The 20,868-nt window shown below is 40.0% G+C and overlaps 1 protein-coding gene across 8 annotated transcripts in view; it reads right to left on the reverse strand.

The window, feature by feature from the left end:
• Window positions 1-20,868, reverse strand: part of LOC105304939 (zinc finger protein 28 homolog) — an 82,546-nt gene that overhangs the window by 59,532 nt on the left and 2,146 nt on the right. For 6 of the 8 annotated variants that reach the window (XM_011379199.2, XM_011379195.2, XM_011379198.2 and 3 more), the window contains 3 exons: window positions 17,263-17,389; window positions 15,752-15,844; window positions 12,016-14,386 (listed from right to left, as the gene is read on the reverse strand). In XM_011379199.2, the coding sequence (XP_011377501.1) occupies window positions 12,366-14,386; window positions 15,752-15,844; window positions 17,263-17,389 (2,241 nt within the window). In that variant the 3' untranslated portion in view covers window positions 12,016-12,365. Of the gene's footprint in view, window positions 1-691; window positions 788-962; window positions 1,090-6,798; window positions 6,891-7,399; window positions 14,387-15,751; window positions 15,845-17,262; window positions 17,390-20,868 lie in introns of those variants that run through there. The other 2 variants (XM_023522775.1, XM_023522778.1) reach the window with 2 other exon arrangements.

Below are 20,868 nucleotides of genomic sequence, written 5' to 3' on the forward strand. Positions count from 1 at the left end.
ATTTTATATCAGTTGCAGGTGAGATGGTTAATTCTTTAGTGGCCTACACTCATCTTACCAACCAGTACCTAATAGCCTTACTCAAAGGTGACACTCAGTAAAAATCAGTTAAAAGAAGTTCACAAATGTTACAAAATAGCCATGGGGATGTAAAGTACAGCACAGGAAATATAGTCAAAAATATTGTAATAACTCTGTATGGTGCCAGGCGGGGACTACACTTATTGCGGGGAATCACTTTGTAAATTATATAAATGTCTAGCCATTGTGCTAGACACCTACAACTAATTTGATATTGAATGTCAATTGTATTTGAAAAATAAAAGTAAAAAATAACTTCATAAACCAGTTAATTAATCAAAGAGAAATAAGACAATAAAAATGACATCAAAATCAGGTAAAGATTTTGTAAAGAACGAAGATGATATATACGTCTGAATGACAATGGGTCAGAGGAGGAGCTAGGAATTGGGACCCAGAGGAGAGCAAATGAAGTTATGTTTAGAGGGAGGGGAGCAAAGCTGGAGAGGACAGACAGGGGGGATGCACACGTGGGCAGTCCATTCTCAAGAGGATTTCATTTGCCTTCTGGGCCCAGAGCTTAGGAAGAGTCTGTTGATGGTCCTGTACATCTGAGGTTGCTGAGCTGTGACCGGCAGTGGCTTCACCCCACCTGACACCCCACGCTCACCTGGACACTGGCCTCTGGTCACCTCTCTCTTGGCCATCCAGAGCTCTTTCCTTTGTTCCAATGAAGAGATTATGTCGGGCTTAGAGAAGCAAAGTCCTAAATACATAAAATGAAACAAGACAGGGTCACGCTGTTGGTCTGTCCAGATTTGAGATGCAGGGGCCCTGGCTTGATGGGAGAAGGCTAGTGTGAGCCTTGCTAAAGGAGTAGGACTTCTGGGTTTCGGTGGCATACAAGGGGAAGGTGAGAGAAGGGGCGAGGACACTCTCACCCAGCGACACCAGGTTCCTGTAGTTCTCCAGCATCACACGCCTGTACAGGTCCCGTTGGTCAGAGCTCAGCCGCTCCCACTCCTCCTGGGAGAAATCCACAGCCACATCCCCAAATGTCACCAAGCTCTGAAAGGACAAAACCAAATTCTATCACAACTGGGGGTTTTTATGGACTGAACTGTGTCCCTCAAATTCATGTGTTGAAGTCCTAAACTCTGGTACCTCCGAATGTGACTGTATTTGGAGATAAGACCTTAAAAGAGGTAATAAAAAGTTAAATGAAGTCATATGGTGGGGCCCTAATCCAATCTGACTGGTATCTTTCGAAGAAGAGAAACACCAAGAATGGGGCCACACAGAGAAAAGGCCACATGAGGGCACAGCGAGAAGCAGAGGGAGGCCCCAGGAGAAACCAAACATACTAACACCTTGATCTTGAACTTCTAGCCACCAGAACTGTGAGAAAAGAAATCTCTGTTTAGGCCTCCCAGTCTGTAGTATTTTGTCATGGAAGCCTCACATAGGGGACTGAGGGTTACCTCTTCTTCATTTTGGGTAAGAGAATATATGTGGAAAGAATAATGTCTAGTGATCTGGATATCTAGTTAATTACAGGACAGTTGGACTCATTATGTCATAAAATCCAGAAAAGAGAGAAAAATATGGAGACAGTCCCTGCCTTTAGGGAACTGGCAATTCTGTGCAGGTAAAAGGAGGTACACATAAGAAAAATATTTGACATCATTCAAAATGATACATAACAAAAGTAAACTGTTCCATGCACAGTGTTTAACATGAGGATGTTTGAAGGGCCTGGATCAACACAACAAATGGGAAAATAAACCTGGGCATGAACCTCAAAACATGAACATGAATCCCCAAACAGAGTTCTAAATTTTTCTGTTTGACTTGTGGTGTTCACCAAATGTTGAGTGTTTATTAAAAAAATAAATAAAACAAAATAAAATGCTTGGTGATACTTGCAGGAAACAGCCAAGAACTTAGTGTGAGCTTTGATCAAAAGAGGTACTCCCGTGCCCACCTGAGCGAGCTAGTCCAAAACAAATGTGGTTGGTTCGCAACAGTCATTTTGCAAGGTGGAGCATCTGGCCATGAAAGCAGGGCAACTGATCTATGGGCTGAATAACTGGCAGGAGTGTTCATCTTGTAGGAAAGAATCAGTTCCAGCTCTCCGTGCTGTTCATACTGATCTGTTATTGATCCACATGTTACACCAGCAATTTGTTAAATGCCTTCAGTTTTGAAAACTGTGCATGATTCTGCACAGCGGACATCCACAAGTATACTGAAACTCTAATGTTTCAATGCATAAGCTAAGTGAAATAAGCCAGACAGAAAGACAACTACTACATGATCTCACTTAAATGTGGAATCTAAAATAGTCAAACTCCTAGAAGCAGAAAGTAGAATAGAGGTTGCCAGGGGTCGGGAAGAAGTGAGGAAGCAATGGTCAAAGGTACAAACTTCCAGTTGCACAATGAACATGTTCTGGAGATTTTCTATACAGCACAGTGCTTATGGCAAGCAATACTGTATTGTATACTGAAAATTTGCTAAGAGGGTAGATCTTACTACCAGAAACAATAAAAACTGGGAGGAAACTTTGGGAGGTGATGGATAAGGTTATAATTTTGATGGTGGTGATGGTTTCACAGTGTAACTTATCCTCAAACTCATCTAGTTGCATACATTAAAAATATGCTTTTTACATGTCAATCATACTTTAATAAAATGACTTAAAAACAAAAAACATGTTAATGAAACTGTTTTAAGCTATGTTCAAAGATACAGATGCTCAGACACAGGCTGCTTCTATGTTTCTGACCCAACTGTAGAAGATGGGCTTTCACAGGTTCCAGTCTTACAGAACTAATTGCATGCCTGTCAGTTGGCAAGTCTTGCACTATTTTTTTTTAAATATTCAAATATCCCAAATATTTTTCAGATATCCTTCACCAATTATACCACCTTTTAAAAATCTTTAAACTATATTTATAGTATCTTTACAAGAACTTTGAAGTTTACTGATGCAGAGAAAATCATGCCCACTTTTCTACCATTTATTACCACTGTCATTGGTAAGAAAACTGACTGTGGGTGCTCCTAGAGGGAAGAATACAGGCTGAAACTTTTTCTTATACTTGGCAACTCGGTTTTTGTGGTTCTGATTATGTTTTCTTAATAAGAAATGTCCCCTTCTCCACCACTCTAATCCGATGCTCAAGAGAGACCTGTCAACAGTATGTGTTCCCTCGTTTTGTCAGTTATACATATAATCAATGACTCTTTTTTGTTTGCAAATCTTTTACTGTAAATAATAACAATTACAGCTATAGCCCAACATACTAGACACACAACAACCCCAAAAGTCGGTGTTATCACCTTCCCATTGTCCAGGTGAGGCAACAGCTGTAACCTGAGCCCACCGCAGAGCCAGATCTGATGCTGGCAGCCTGGCTCCACAGTCCTCGCTCTGAACCTCTACCTCAAAGGTCAGCAAAGTCTTTCTGTAAAAGGGGGGAGAGTCAATGCTTTAGTGAATATGCCAGTGAAGCAGAAATGCTGCCACAGACGTTATGTAAATGAGGCATGGGCTGTGTTCCACGGAGACTCTACTCACGAACACAAAATGAGAATTTCATATAACTTTCACGTCATAAAATATCGTTCTTCTTTTGAAGATTTTCAACCACTGAAAAATGTAAAAACCATCTGTAGCTCGAGAGCTAGACAAAAAGAGCTGATGGGCCAGATGTGGCCCATAGGACAATTTTGCCTACTTCTGTCCTATGTTATGTAGTTTTGTTAATGTGTATCACCTAAAACAATCATGATGACATGAAATGCTGACAGGTAACACTTACTGAGTTCTTACCACGTGCCAGGCACCTTGCACGTATTAACTTAATTAACCCCTAGAAGAGTCATGAGGCAAGTACTATTTGCATTTTTACAAAGAAAATGTGTCATTTAAATTGCCTCAGGCCGCACAGCAATTAGGTGCCAGAGCAAGCATCAGAACCCAGGTGTCTGGCTCCATAGCCCACACCTGTGACTGCCAAGCCACCTTCAAAGGTTCCATTCAGACAACAGCAAGGATGCTTGCTGTCCTTTCACCTTGACAGAAGAACGAGATCCACTGGAAAACACGGCTTTCAAGCAAAACACACTTTCTCTAATTGATGTCTGGTCCAATCTGCTTCATTCAAGCGATACAAAACACTCTCAAATGTGCAGGTCATATTTTTATTCCTGTTGCTACCATGTAGGTGTGGAGATTTCCAAGTGGGCCTCACAATGTCATACTATAGCACAGAGAAAACACACAGGTACAGAATCTGCTCCTGATGTAAGAATTTAATTTGGTGCTCTCTCACTCAAAAAAGATGAAACATAGACATTAAAAACAACGAACAAAAAGCAAAAGCAACTCCATCCTTACAGAAAAATACTGTGTTCATGTTTTACAGGAAGAACTGAATAAAAAGCATTTTACAGGAAAAAAGTGCATGAAACAAATTTTTTTTTTTCCCAATTCAATTTAGTTAATTTGAAAGCACACAACTAAAAAATTGGTAATGCTTTCTGGGTTATTTTGGGGGAAGTTTACTTTTTTCTAAAGCATGAATTCTAGCTTTTGTGGCCCTATTGCTGTTCCACCCAAATATACTTGTAAAAGTATTCTGATTTAAGTTTAGTTAACTTTAACCCCAAATGTAATAAAAACTGCTGCAAATACATTCCTAGGAAATAACTAGGATAAAGCACATTTCAGGTATAAAAACGATTACCATAATACTATATCAAATTAGCAAGACATTAACTACAAGAGAACTTTAAGACTATATTCAAATATGCATCCAACAAGTATTTTCTGTATCAGGCACTGGGGCAAAACTGTCTCAAATCCCTGCCTGTGTCAGGTGTACTTTGCAGTAAAAGAATCAGACAAGAGAAAAGCAGACAAAATAGGGGATGTTGGGAAGTGCTAAGAGTTATGAAAAGTAAAACAGGGATGAGGGATATAAAGATCTGGGTAAAAGGCTTGAAATTTCATATAGGGTGATCAGGAAAATGAGAAGGCAATTTTGGAGCAAGCAAAGTGAGTGATGGGAGCGTGTCATCAATGTCAGAGCCAAAGGGGACAGGCCCTGTAGATCACATTAAGTATTCTGGCTTCCTTCAGGGAAGCCACTGGGGGGGTTTTGAGCAGAGAGTGACAGAGCAGTTAGAACAGACCCTTGTGGCTACTGTGTGGGGAAGTGACCTCAGGGAGCCTCAGGAGAAGCAGGTCACAGCAGAGGAGTCTAGAGGCCAACAGTAAGGTAACGAGGGCCGAGGCGGCAGTGGTGGGGATGGGAGGTTAGCCCCAGATTCTGAATATGATTTAAAATGGTGCTGACAGGACTTGCAAACACATCAAATACAGGAGATGAGGGAGAAAGGAGACAAGGATGGTGCCAAGGTTTACAGCCAGAGTGAATGACAGCATGATTCTACCATGGTCTGGATCAGAGACAACTGCCGGAGGAGTGGGTTTGGGGGAGAATCTCAGGAATTTGCGTCTGGAGGTGGTTAAGTTTCATTTGTATCCAACTTGACTCCTCCAAGTGGATACAAAGGTCTGGAGTTCGCAGGAGAGGTCTGGGCTGGAAAAGTGAATTTGGGAGAAGCCAGCACATTGTTCATTTTTATAGACAAGAACAGGGTAAGGTGTGGACAGACAAGGAGAGTTACGAGTCAGGGTGATGAGGAGGAACCAGCAGCAAAAAATGAGGTCAGGAAAGTGGAAGAAAGCCAGAGGCATGTGGCATCCCAGAAGCTAAGGAGGAAAAGGGTCCCATTGGAGGGCCAGGGATGACCTATTTCAGAGGTTGGCCTCCCCGCTCCGGGGCTGCTTTAGTTCTGGGGGGCAGAGAAGAATAGCTGCAGCAGAGACCTTATGGCCCTTAGAGCCTAAAAGATTTGCTACCTAGCCCTAGACCTGGATGACTTGCCAACCTCTGAGCTATTTCAAGTACCAAAGAGTCAAAAAAGACTAAGAACTGAGTACTCCAGGTGGCAATGTGGGATCACTCTTAACCTCCTTAAAAGCAGTTTGGGTGGGACAACTGGAGCCCGATTTGTATGTTTACGAGATAGCCACATATATTTATGGGATACAGCTAACAAACAAAACTATTAACACTTTAAGGAGCCACATAATCAGTGGGGAAAAAACCTCTCACGTTGCACTGAAAATGCTGCTCTTCCACCTTCTGCATGCTAGAGAATGCCTCTCCCTTCAAAATGGCTCAAAAATCACCTGTCGGTAAACACTGTAACCTACCCCCAGGGCGGACAGAAACCAAGAGCTCCTTCCAGCCACTGTCACAATACTCAGTCCCAGCACTTGCAGTCTAGAACCTTTTTGTTCTGTGTTTTCCACCAACAGGCTGCGAGCTCCTAGCAGGGACTGGGGCTTGGCCATCTGTTTCTCCAGAGGCTGGCAGGAAGTGGACACCAAATAAAGCAGGTACAGCACAAAGAGCTGCCATGTTTTCCACGAGGAGTACCTTTCTCTATTAGAGTCCCCTCGGAGAAAAGTGGCACAGGGAGGAGCTGAATCCCTTCGCCTTTGAAGAATGGGACAAAGAGGAAGGGGGAAAGAAGCCCTGGGCCATCTCTGTAGCCCATTACCAGGACGCCAGGAAATGGGAACCAACTCCTAGGACAGGTCTCTGAAACTAAAAATTTTTTAAAAGGAAATCAACATTACTGAGTCCTGAAAAGCAAGGGTGCCTTTCAGAGAGGAGACAGGAAAAACCGACTCACCTGGGACATGGCTTGGGGTCCATTTCCTGTCCCTGCTGTCTCCTGCTTGTGCCTCCTCTCCTGGGGAAGGGCAGTGTTGCTGCAAGGCAGAGCTGGGGGGTGCGGGGGAGAAAGGGGCAAGTAGACATCAGGTCTACACAGCATTTCTCCATCTCCAGCCCTGAAAGGCTTCCTTCCTGCTGAGTCTTACTACAGCCATCAATCGGAAAGGACTTCGGCAGGCAAAGAAATAACTCTGGCATATACAGGATGAGGACACTTTTGAACAGGCAGCTGGGATATGGCCATTACTCTACCTCGGGCTGCCTCGAGAGCAGGGGTGGCGGTGGTTTCCTTCCCTGGGAGCATGAAAATGAGGAATGTCTGCTTAGGATGAACCTGAGAAAGCCCAGGTCCTTCCCTACACCGCTGCTTGACATTCTACCTCAAGTTCAACTTTCAGACTTTTGGATTCCCCCGACTCGCGAGCCTCGGGGCCTGGGGACATCATTCACGACAACCTGGGCCTCGAGAGCCCTCTGTCCCAAGTCTCCCAGTCCCCTCATCCTGAAAAGGATGAACTCGTCCTTGGCCACCCCACAAGGCCACCTGTCACCCTCACCTCTGTTCTGCGGCACCGTGGTCACCGCTCGTCGCCGGCCCTTGGAGGTGAGGCCGTTCCCTGAGCGAGGCCTTCCGCGACCGCGGCGGACAGAAACGGCCTGGGTCGCCACAGTCCGGCTTAGGCCCGCTTCGGGCTTTGTGCGGGGGGCGCCTCGACGCGCCGGAAACCCCAGCTTGCTCTCCCCAGAGCTCCCGGCCGCACTCGCTACCCCCCGCATGTCTCCGCAATCCGGCTAACACACTCGCCCAGCCCCGGCACGCCCGGCCGCCAGTAAACCCGCCCCTACCCCACGCCAAGAGCGGACGCCGAGCTCACAGCCACGCAGGGCGCGCAAGAACCAAGCAGCCCGCAGCCGCCGGAAGTGGGCGTGTCTGATGCCGCAGTGCCCTCTGGGAAGCGTAGTCCCGGCCGGGCCCGCGAATGCGTCCGGCGGAGCGCGGGTTGCGAGAGGTAGGTCTACCCCAGGCCCACACTGCGCCCGTCGGCGACTCCCCGGGCAGGTCGGTCGGGACTGGCTGGAAGTACAGGTCGCCTGAGCGACAGAGGGGCGATCCAAGGGATTGCGGGAGCCGGCGCCAGTGTTGGCGCGCGCAGGTATGGTTGCAAGGAGGTGGGGCTTACGGCGAGGGGCGTGGCCTAAGAGGATGAGAGGACGCTGAGTGGGGGAGGTAGCGTGGTCCTCAGATAGATGTCCCGCGCGTAGTCACAGCCGACAGAATGGGGAAGCGCGGGGAAGCAGGGACAAGCCTGTGACTGTGATGGCGGGGAGCGGGGGGCTGGGGGAGCGGTGCGTGTGTTAGCGAGTGTGCCTTCGCGTGTCCGAGGCGCACTTTTGACTCGTCTCCTTGGATACTCCAGCCTCCCCCATCTGCCATACCCATCAAATGCGGTAGGCTCACGTATTTGCAGAAGCTGGTTCTGAGCAGTTTTCTGTTTTTAATGATAATGTGGAATTATTTATTTAAATATTAATTGCCCATATTAATTAAAAACAAATTATAAAATAGTAATGATCTCATTTTTATAAAAATAGCTATGTATACATATATATTGATCAAAATGTTAATTAGTGGTAGGATAATGGATGATTTTATTTACTTTGCAACAATCTATATTATATGAATTTCAAAAATAGTAACATTCCTTGGCCCCAAACTGTTTTTGTCATGGCTGGATCCTTTGTATCATTCACTAGTCATTTCCCCAGAGCTGCCCAGCCTCCTAGTAACAAATAAGACCTCTCATGACCTTATAAAATCCCCAGCATAACATTCATCATCCGAAGTTAGCTGACATTTATTTACAAGACTATATATATCACAGGAGTGCCAGAATGGGAAATCTGTTCATGAAAGTCACTACCATTATTAATAAAGAAAAGGTGAAAAAAAATCCTCTACCTCAATACATGAGGAAAAAGCATCTGATAAAGTCTAATACACAACTGTGATTTAAGGAAGTTCAGTAAACTAGGAATGGTCAAGAACATCCCTTACTTACCTGAATTAAAATTTAAAATAAAATTGTTCTAAACTTCAAATACTTTCATTCAGCTTCAGTTAAAATTGTTTTTTCCAGTGCCGGGTAGAGAGGTTGCCAGTTCTATGAATAGAAATGAAAAGCATAAACTCTGTCCTTTACTGTAAAGAATATTTACTCATCATTTACCATAAATGTCAAAAAGGGTGGGAAGCCTCAGTCCAAGAATTTAAGTCTTGCTTGCAGTAGTGATAAATTTGACTTTATCAGACTGAAATACTCAGTATGTGAAATAACTTTTTAAAAAATCAGTGAAGCCATAATGTTGGTAGGCTAAATGGAAAATTGGATAACCTTTATTCACAGATATCTCAGACAAAAGAGAATTAGTTAGCATGGTTTCTTAATTCTTTTTAGGGAGCTTAGATTCATAAAATTCCGAAATTCTCCCAGAAGTCCCCATTCCAATAGCCACAACACCAACTGTTCCTAATATTTTACTTAAGAAACCTGCCAAAACTGTGATATTTAGCAACCACAGCCATATAGCTCAGGGCCAGACGGGTAACAGTCCATGGCCTGTTAGGAACCAGGCTGCATAGCAAGAGGTTAGCGGCAGGCAAGAGAGCAAAGCTTCATCTGTATTTGCAGCGGCTCCCCAGCACTAGCATCACTGCCTCAGCTCCACCTCAGATCATCAGGCATTAGACTCTCATAGGAGCACCAGTCCCTGGTGCCAAAAAGAATGGGGACCGCTGATATAGCTTACAACGAAGAGAGTCTTTCGACTGTGTTACAAAAATGGCTTATGTTCTAGTCCATGCCTTAAAGCAAAAATTTTAAGATGTAAGTAGTTCTTTCTTTTGCTTTATATTATACAATTCCATTATGAACAGACATCATACATACTTCTTGGACTGGCACTTCTTGCCCTCTTTCTATTGGTCTAAGGCAAGAGTGATCTAGACCACAGCTGATTGTTGCTATCAATGAATGCTTTTGTGGCACAAAATAAGATTAAGAGCCTAACGATTCTTTGCCCCAGTTTGCCCGAAAACCAGACTTTAATAACACATTTTCTGAGGATCTTTTTTGCCTGAAACTCACTCAGTGCCAACAATTTCTGTATTGGTTAGGTTTTTTTAGTTGACAGCAAAAGAACTTAATCTAATTTTAAAAGGAAAACAAACCACTGGTGGGGTACAGCCTGGGAAGAACATGAATCAGGTCAGCTCCAGCAATCAGCAGCAGGAACTTAAAACACCATCTTTAAGCTGGGGCCAAAGGTGATTCATATTCAACTCCATTGTCCCAAGGCCGCACTTGCTGTATCTGATTGGATTAAATTGAACTATATACTATTGGCAACACAAACCAAACCTCAAGAAATGACATCAGAGCAGCTCCTCAAAGCAGCTAAGAGGAGTTTGTGCATATTTGTATGTGCATGGTTTCTATTTACAGTGTAGAGAAAAACAACAAATATTATCTGATATGTCTGCATTTTCCTAATTTTACTTTACAAAGGTTATATATTTAAAACTATGTGAACCCATTATATAGTTATGAAAATTATTTTCAATTAATAAACTACACTTTCCCTGAGTACAGAAATCCACCTTGTTCTTTCCAGTGACTGCATAAGAATCTCCTGAACTGATTTTCCATAATTTAAGTAATCAACTTACTACTATTGGACATTATAGCTGTTCAAATTTTTACTATTCTTTAATAAATGTGCTTATGCATATATTTCTGCACTTGTGCTATTCGAGAAGTACGTAGATGTAGAATTGTGGCAAAAAGTAATTAATTACATTGGAAATGTTGAGAGGTAACAAACAACACCAACTGCCCTCTAAAGTGCCCTTCCACCAATTTATTCTCTCAATATATGAAAATGTATTTTCAGATCTGCAAAATATTGGGTATTAGCAAATCTTTACATTCACATAAAATTTGTGTTTGTTTGTGTTGGAAGTAAGCTTAATTATATTTACCTGATAATTATTACAGTTAAGAACTTCCTCCATTTTGATTGTTTCAAGTTCTTCATGGAGGAGTCACTTATTAGTATGCTTTTCCAGGCTGTATATGTTATCCAATAGCACTTCTTATAAGGGCTTTATCCTTCATAAGACGTTTAAAGTTCTCAGTCTGCGTGTGCCTGTTAACCCTGCATACAGTGTCTTATACCAGGGACAAGGTTTAAACCTTTTACATAGTCCAACCTGTCACTCTCTCTCTTCAAGGCTCCCGGACTCTATGTCCTGCTTTCCAGTCTTCCTCAACCCAAAAGGATAGAAATATTCAACATTCTGCTCTAGAATTTTCATATTGTGTTTCCTATTAGATCTTCTATCTATATTGAATGAAATTCTAAGGGGTGAAATGCAGATCTCTTATTTCTAGTTGGAGAACTAATTGCCAAACACCATTTAAATAATCCATCCCTCCCAGTGGACACATTAAAAATACCACTTTTGCAATATACTAAATTTGTAGGTATACGATCTTTTTCAAAAATTTCCTTTAGATGCTTGCCCACTTACCATTCTACTAAACTTCAGAACAAAACAATGTAAAAATTCCCTACAAAGAGTGTGACTGGAATTAAGTGAATGTACAAACACCTTTACAATGATGAAACGTCCATCTAGAAACCTATATGATCTCCATTTATTCAGAGCCTCTGTTCTCTTTCAATAGAGGGCAATAATTTCCTTTCTATATATGTCTGTAACTAAATTCATCTATAATTTCATGTTTTTCTGGAGTTGACATGAATGTTGAAAAAAGTGGAATAGTTTAAATATTTTTTCTATACTGCATGACAACTTAATTACTGGTTCCTTAAAAGTTAAGAATTTATGAAACCAGGTGATTTTAAATAATGCTGGACTATGCCAGTTTTCTATTTCTTCACTTTTAAGTATTAGTAATATTTATTTTTTTGCCTGGACTAAATAGTGTCTTACATTCTTCCTGGCAAGTTTGAATTCATTTTTTCCAGTCTTATCCAGAGTTTCCAAAACCAAAACACAACCAAAAACATATTCTCTGTGCATCAAGCCATACTGAATTTCCTCAGCAACAAAGAAACACAGCTTCATAGTCATGAAAAAGCCACTATATTAGTCTGTTAAACATTAAGCTTTAATCATACTAATGTTAATCCTCATCATCCACCATAAGATATAACTTCAGCTCCAAAATTGTTATGAGCACTCATATACTGCTTTTCAGAGTTTATTATTTAAAAATAATGCTTAAACAGACTCTGAAGAATATTGACCTAAAATTAAACAAGTACTAAGAGTCAGGCAGTATGCTAAATACTTAATATACATCAACTAGTTTGAAGTGTCATAATAGAGTTTTAAGAGAAGAGTAATATAATTACATTTATATCTTTAAAAGACCACTGTGGCAACAGTATGAATGAACTTGAAGGGAACAAAAGAGGATGCAAGGGAACCAAATTTTACACAATTGGAATAGTCCAGGTAAATGGACTGTGTTTTTGACTAGGGCAATGAGAACTAAAAGAAGGGGATGAAGTCCAAAAATATTTAGTAGCTATATCTGCAGACCTTGGTAACATAGGGGGTGAGGAAGAGCTGGATGCCTGAGTTGACTCTGTAGCATGAATTTTCTGGTGATGAGCAAGGTGTGCGTTTTGTCTGAAGACACTTCCACATTCCTTACATTTATAAGACCTCTCTCCAGTATGAGTTCTTTTATGTAAATTAAGGTGTCCAATCTGGCTAAAGGTTTTTCTACATTCCTTACACTCGTATGGTTTTTCCCCGGAATGAATTCTCTGGTGAACAGTAAGGGATTGACGATGGCTAAAGGCTTTACCACATTCACTACACTCATAAGGTTTCTCCCCAGTATGGCATCTTTGATGACAAACGAGGGATGATTTTGTCCTAAATGCCTTCTCACATTCAACACATTCATAGGGCCTTTGGCCAGTATGAAGTCTCCAATGCTGGGCACGGGATGAACTATCACTAAAAGCCTTTCCACATTCAGTACATTTATAGGGTTTCTCTCCAGTATGAACTCTCTGATGTTGAATGAGGCGGGTAGTCTGGCTGAAGGCTTTCCCACATTCCTTACACTCATAAGGTTTCTCTCCTGTATGGATTTTATGATGTTGAGCAAGGTGAGCCCTCTGGTTGAAAGCTTTACCACATTCCTTGCATTCATAAGGTTTCTCTCCAGTATGAATTCTCTGATGAGTGGCCAGCTGAGAACCGATGCTAAAAGCTTTCCCACATTCCTTACATTCATATGGTTTCTCACCAGTATGAATTCTCAGATGACTAGCAAGGTGTATACTCTGCCTAAAGCCTTTCCCACACTCCTTACATTCATAAGGCTTCTCTCCAGAATGCACTCTCTGATGTTGGATGAGTGAAGCATGATGACTAAAGGCTTTCCCACAGACATGACATTCATAAGGTTTCTCTCCTGTGTGAATTCTCTGATGTACAATAAGGGATGAGCCGTAGCTGAATGTTTTTCCACACACGTCACATTTGTAGGGTTTCTCTCCAGTATGGATTCTCCTATGTTGAATAAGGCCTATGTGATCACTGAAGGCTTTCCCACAGTCAGCACAATCAAACGGTTTCTCTCCAGTGTGATAATATCTCCAGTGACGAATAAGAGATGTGTTCTGCCTAAAGGCTTTCCCACATTCAATACATTCATAGGGTCTCTTGCCAGTATGACATCTCTGATGTCGAGCAAAGGATGAGCCATCACTGAAGGCCTTTCCACATTCTCTACATTCATAGGGCTTCTCCCCAGTATGAATTCTCTGATGTTGAGCAAGGTGTGCAGGCTGGCTGAAGGCTTTTCTACATTCCTTACATTTATATGGTTTTTCTCCAGTGTGAATTCTTTGATGTTGAATAAGGTGTACATTCTGGCTGAAGGCTTTCCTACATTCTTTACATTCAAAGAGTTTCTCTCCGGTGTGAATTCGGTGATGTTGAGCTAGGTGTTGACTCTGGTTGAAAGCTTTCCCACATTCCTTACACTCATATGGCTTCTCACCAGTATGAATTCTCTGATGAACAGTAAGAGATGACCTCTGAGTGAAGGTTTTCTCACATTCATTACATTTAAAAAGTTGCTTTCCTCCACAGACTCTTTTGTGTTTTCTTACCATGGAATTTTTAGAAAAGCTTTTTTTATCAGACTTGTGATTATAAACATTCTCTCCTGCATTGTCTAGATGGACAAATTTCCCAGATTTATTATATTTGTGGTCTATTACTTTAATAAGGGTTTCTTTACGAGTGAGTGTTTCTTGCCTGATAAATGTCTCTTGGCTTACCAGCTGCCTCTCAAAAATATCTTCACCTTTCCAGTTTTCCCTAAAAGTGGAATGCTCAAATCCATAGCTTGTAATTCTCTCCATTAACACATCATCATATACGAATGGCTTCAGAGATAATTCTTGTGTCTCACAGCCAGATTCCCAATCTGAAAGATACCAAAAAAAAAAAAAATTTTTTTTCCCTTTCATGGGCTATAACAAAGAAAACATATAAGATGGAAAAGGGGATTCAAAAATAATGAATCCCCATAAAAAAAATCTTTTATATACAGGCATGTCAGCTGAAAACTTGCAACAAGACCCCAAAGAATGAGAGAGCTCATAGAGGAACATGGAATAGGTGATTAAGAAAACTAAATGTAGGATAATGAGGTCCTAGAAAAGTAGTCTGTAAGGAAATATTTTATGCCTGTATTAACTAACAGACTATAAATTAAACTCCCTCTTTCTATTCTCTCCTACTTCTAATTAATTTGCATAACAGCTAGGTTAACTTTGTTTAAATAACAATATCCTCACAGCTGTATCATCCCTACTGCTGCTCAACAATCTCTACAGTCCCAGCAACCAAAATTCCTTATGCTTTGTAACTTCCCCCAGGGTTTAAGTGAAATCCTAGAGTTCTCTTTTCATATTCAGAAAATAATATCCTTGTAACCCATCTCCATTGCTTCAATACAGTGAACTCGTCATTTTGTATAGATCCCTGAACTTGAGGCTACATATAGGGAATTTTTTCATTCATCTTCTTACTTGCACTAGCCCAGGAAAAGTGTCACTTCTCAGGCCACATCTTAATGGGAATTTGCCATGTGTACTTCTGAAATTAGTTTTATAAAAATATGTATGTTAGCATCACTATTATTAACCTCATTTTTATTTATAATCACATAAGTATCTTTAGCCAGATTATAGTCTTGAAGAAGGAATAAACATGCCATGAACACAGTACCCATTTGGTCTCCAAGGCTAAGAGACTCATATCTTACCTTAAGACACCTGTGACATACTTGAAGCATACCTGAGTACCTCACACAGTTTTGAAAACTCTGGACTAAAGTATAGTGAAAAAGCTAAAAAGTGAATTAGGATAAAATGAGAGAAGTAGAAAGTTGCTGATCACATAGGGGCTAGCAGAGTTTAGATTTTTCTTATTTGTAACAGGAAACCAAAGAAAGATTTAAAGCAGCAGAATTTTATAATTGCAAACAGCATCTAATTGTGGATTTAAAAAGATTTAAGAAGCCAAAAAGCTTATATAAGACTGTATGGCAAAAAAAAAGAGGGGATAGGAAGGAGCTGGATAAAGATTTTTGTAAAATGACTTATTAGAAGAGAGTCAAGTAGAAGAGAAGGTATTTGGAAAGCCCATGTAGTAACATTTCAGCTTTCCCCCCATATCTGGAAGGCTTGAGAAGACTTCTAAAAGATGTAAATGAGGAGGGTCACCTTTGAAAATGGCTAGGCCATTATCTAGAAAGGATTCTCCTATGTGGGTCTCCCACACACACCTGAGAATGGGCTTGTCATATCACTCTTCATCCTCCAAGGCTCCTTCCCTTGCTCCAGTAAGGTGATCACATATGGCTTAGAGATGCAAAGTCCTGCATGCAAAAAAAAGACATGAAAATTGCCCATGTTTTGGGTATTTCAGACTATAAGCCAGTTCTTAATTTTGACGGAATCACATAATATGATTAGATCAAGGAGTACAGCACATTTTAAGGACACACTACACAAAGCTTCTGGCATAGTCTAGCGGGACTGCCATCAGACAACTCTAAAAGTTAGACAATTTTCTAAGGAGCCAGGGGCAGAAATTCTGCCCAGCATTTTAAGAGGATCATCTGACAGGAGTAAATAAGTACAATAAAGATCACCTACAGGAAGAGTTTGGCATCTGAATCAAGTTAATTAACTGCTTGAAAAAAAAAAATTCAACATTCTTCAAATGAATATAACAGAATCTGGAGTCCCTATAATGTGTTATTTAAATAGTGTCCAGAATGAATTCAAATTACTATACACAAGAGGAAAGAGAAAAGTGAATCATACTCAGAAGAAAAAGCAATCAGTGGAGATCCAACCTGTAATAATGCAGATGTTGGAATTAGTAAACCAGGATTTTAAAACGTCTTTTGTATCTATCTTGAATAATATAAAAATATATACACTTGTAATTCCTCAGCAGAGAACTAGAAATTACAAAAAGAACCAAGTGGAATGTCTAGAATTGAAAACTACAGTATCTGAAATTATTTAATTTACTGGAGAGGCTTAACAAGACATTGAAGAGGACAAGGAAATAGTGAACTTTAAGAAAAATCAATAGAAATTATCTAATCTGCGAAACAGAGAAAAAATATTCTAAAAAGTAAACAGATCCTTAGTTACCTAGAGCACAGTATCAAACGTCCTAACATATTTGCAACTTAAGTCCCAGAAGGAGAAAAGAGAGAACACAAAGAATACTTGAAAAAATAATGGCCAAAAATTTCTCAAATTTAATGAAAGATATAAATTTAGTTTTAGAAGCTCAGTGAACCACAAGCAGGATAAAAGGACCCTCTAAAGAACAGAAAGCTAGTCTACCCAATGGATAGTCCTATGACTGAGAAGGGTCCATGTTAGTTTCTCTAATAATGTCTGAAGTCATTTTCATAGTTTGTGTTTCAGCGGTTCATTTATTGCATGTTAATAAAAAAAATACAGATTTTAAAAGTGATATTTTGAATTTGTAGCAATCCAGCTATATTCTTGGTGAACCTTGTTATTGCCTCCAGATGGTAACAATACCATAAGGCACAAAGGAGCACAGGAGAACAGTAAGAGTGACATCATGGCCTGTATTTCCAACTGCCTAAAAAGTATACCCATGGAACACTTGATGCATATCAAATTCACTAAATCTAAAATTTCCATCAATCCATGAATATCCTCTTTGTTTCTTGATAAAAAGTTTTCACAATAAAAAGTCCCTAAAGGTAGTTTCTGAATTGTGCAGAGGGGAAAAGATCCTCACCAAGTGATACCAGGCTCTGATAGTTCTCCAACATCATACTCCTGTATAAACTTCTCTGAGCAGAGTTCAGCCAGTCCCATTCCTCCTGGGAAAAGTCTATTGCTACATCCTTAAATGTCACCAAGTCCTGAAAGGATACAAATACATTCTTGATTAACCAATGCTCCTGTCCACACATGACTTCAGGCTGAAGTGTTAAGATGTCTTTATGCTTGGAGAAGAAAAAACTTAAACACAAGTTCCAACCTAATACAGTACTTACTGAAGCGTTCAATTGCATTGTATACAATTATACTAATCTATTTCTCATCATGAGGAAATATGGACAGGTGGCCACAGGGCAGGAAACCAGAGCTTCAAGGCAAGACCTACACCTATGGTCAAACCTTCAAAAACAACAACAAAAAATATCTAACTTGTATTTTCCAAATAGTACTCTATTTGCAAATACTATTTTGCAAATATTATTTATGTAGGAAGAGTACTGAACAGATAGATGTAGGTGACTTTTCTTCTTACACACTAAAAATAATGAATATATTCAGAATGCAATTTCTTATGCTATGCCATCAAGAACTAGCATGCCATGCCATTCTATACCAGAGTAAGCTGGGAAGCAATATGAGGAGTCACCCAGCATCGGACTAAAGCACACCCAATCTTCATACACTGCTGCTGAGAATGTAAAATGGCACAGCCACTTTGAAAAACAGTTTGGCAGTTTCTTAAAAAGTTAAATATGAATTTAGCCCATGACCCAGTGATTCTACTCCTAGGTTAATCTAAGAGAAATGAAAACGTATCCAAAGATTTACATTCAATGTTGACAACAGCATTATTCATGATTGCTAAAAAGTGGAATCAACCCAAAGGTCTATCAACTGATGAATGGATAAACAAAATTTGGTACGCCTTTCAATGAAATACAATTAGCAACAAAAGGGAATGAAATATCGATACATGGTACAACATGGAAAAAACTCAAAAATGTAAAACTAAGCGAAAAAAGCCAGACACAAAAGATGTCATATTGTATGATTCCATTTATATGAAATGTCCAGCAAAGTCAAATCTAAGACAGAAAGTAATCAGTGATTCCCTGGGGGTGGAGATGAGAAAAGGAAGTAACTGTAAATGGGCATAAGGGATCTTACTGAGGTGATGAAAATGATCTAAAATTGGATTATAATCATGGTTACACAACTCAGTAAATTTCCTAGAAATCTTGGAATTATATACTTCAATCGTTAAATTTCATGTTATGTAAATGATACTTCAACAAAGTTGTTTTAAAAAAAAGAAATCTACTATTATAAATTATCTAGAAATTGACAAATAGAAGGCATTATTGCCATAAGTATTCAATATTGTTTTAGAATATCTACACTCTAGAGATGTCCACAAAAAAAAATAATAATACATAATCCATTAAATATTGGGAAAATGTTAGTTAACTATCTCTTTCCTGCGGTGATATGAACATAGAGCTAAAATAGGGCCTTCGAGTCACACAATTCCAGAGTGAGGATTCACATCGAGTCAATGTTATACCCCAACATTGTCCATCAAGTACCCTTACTCAAGGAAACTAGTTGAAAAACAAAACATAAACCAATCAAACAAAAACTTTACTTAAAAAATTTTCTAAAGAAATGTTTAAATTTTAAAACTAAATTTTAAAAGGAAGTTTTTAGAAAGATACCCTAGCGTAAGATACATATTAATTTTTTTCCTTTTCTAACACGCACTAGAGATGAAAATGGGAAAAATATTACATTCAGAATCTGATACATCTCTTTAAAACACTTAAAGGTATATTTAACAGAAAAAATACCAAATCTATGATAAGAGAACTACAGAATTTTCTAAAAGAGAGTAAAACATGACAAGGACACATGAAAAGCATACTACTGCACAACACACAGGCCTGAATAAATGTAAATACATACTCATTTTTTATCCTAAATAAGAAGATTCAAGCTTTCATTTCTCCTTAAATTAATCTACAAATTTTAGACTCTCCATCCTGACCCAAATTATCATTACCTCTTATCCTATTATAACATGTCTTCCTGCTTTGTCCTTGCTTCTCTAACCATCTGTTTTCAACACAGCAGCCAGAAGAATCCTCATGTGTCACTTCTGCTTAAAACCCCCTAAGTCTTCCCATCTCACACAGAGCAAAAGCCTAGGTCCTTATAATGGCCTTGAGATTCAAAAGGTCCAGTGCTCATGACTTCTCTGAAAACATCTACTATCTCTCCTACTGGCTCTGTCCTTCTTGCTCTTTCTGAACACAGAGACATTCAGGACCCTGATTCTGTACATCCAGCTGTTGCTTCTGTAACCAGCTTCCTCCCAATACCCATGTATTTGCTATATTATTGTCTTTAGGTCTCTGCTCAAATATCAGGCAGGTCTTCCATGATCACCCCTGAACAAGAAAATGCGGACCATCCCTTACCCAGCACTCCCTCTCCCACTGACCTTGTTTTATCTTTTTCCACTTCATTTTTCATTATTTGATGTATACCAATTCATTTCTATATGTCTACTTGCCCCCTCTAGAGGGTAAGCTCCACAAGGGCAGGGCCTTTGCTTTGTTCTTTGCTGCAGCTTCAGAATTAAAAGAACGCCTGGCATGTACAAGGCCCTCAAAAGTATTTGTTGAATACATAAATCCCAGTTTAAAGTAATCAGTGGAGTTTTTAAAAACTGCCTGATTCTAAAGTTTGCTGGAAAAATAAACTTAAAAGATGAGGAAAATTCTGGAATGATAAGTAATAAGGGTATTAGGTATCAGCCCTCCCACATTATAAAATACCACTAGTGCCCAAATACAAGGCAAAGATGTCCCCAAACATGCTTTATACCATGGATTACTTATTTCCAAGACCTCCCACATTAGAAAATACTCAAGGTTCATAAGCAGAGTAGACTGATGAAACTCTCACAGCTGACTTGTCGAGGACTTTTGAGGAATGACATATCAGCAGAAAGAGCAGCAATACATGCTAATCTGGAGTGTTTACAGATTATTATAACCTGTAAACATCCTTGTAAACATCCCGCTTTTAGTTGAGAACTCAAAGGAAGGACTATACTCCAGGATTAATGGTGTACTGGAAATAAGCCAGCTTTCACAAGGACTGAGACCAAGCCTCTAAAACTAGTGCAGAAAATATACCAGATGAGCCTGGATATGCAGTGTCAGAAATTTCTGTCAGTGCTCAACAAACAGAGGCACCCCACAATAACTGGGTATGACAGTGGGATACAGGAGCTGCTGAAAGGGCTCCCAATGGCCAAAGCTGGAACAATTTGAGCAACAGAATAAATAAAGTAGCATTGTATTATAATCTAAGGTATGAAGTAAATGTGTATGAGTCCATAGTGATACAATAACTGAATAAATAAATGGGGGAAAATAGATTAATTTCTCATACAGAATTTCAAATGATTTACTTAGATATTCCACCCTTGAGTAGAACATAACCTCCCACTCCTTAGGTGTGGTTTGTGCATAGTGACTTTCTTCCAAAGAGCACAGTATGGAAAAGTGTGTGTGTGGGGCGGGAAGAGTAACCTTACAGAGGGCTATCGGAT

This window comes from Pteropus vampyrus, unplaced genomic scaffold, assembly GCF_000151845.1.
Source record: "Pteropus vampyrus isolate Shadow unplaced genomic scaffold, Pvam_2.0 Scaffold357, whole genome shotgun sequence".
Lineage (NCBI taxonomy): Eukaryota > Metazoa > Chordata > Mammalia > Chiroptera > Pteropodidae > Pteropus > Pteropus vampyrus.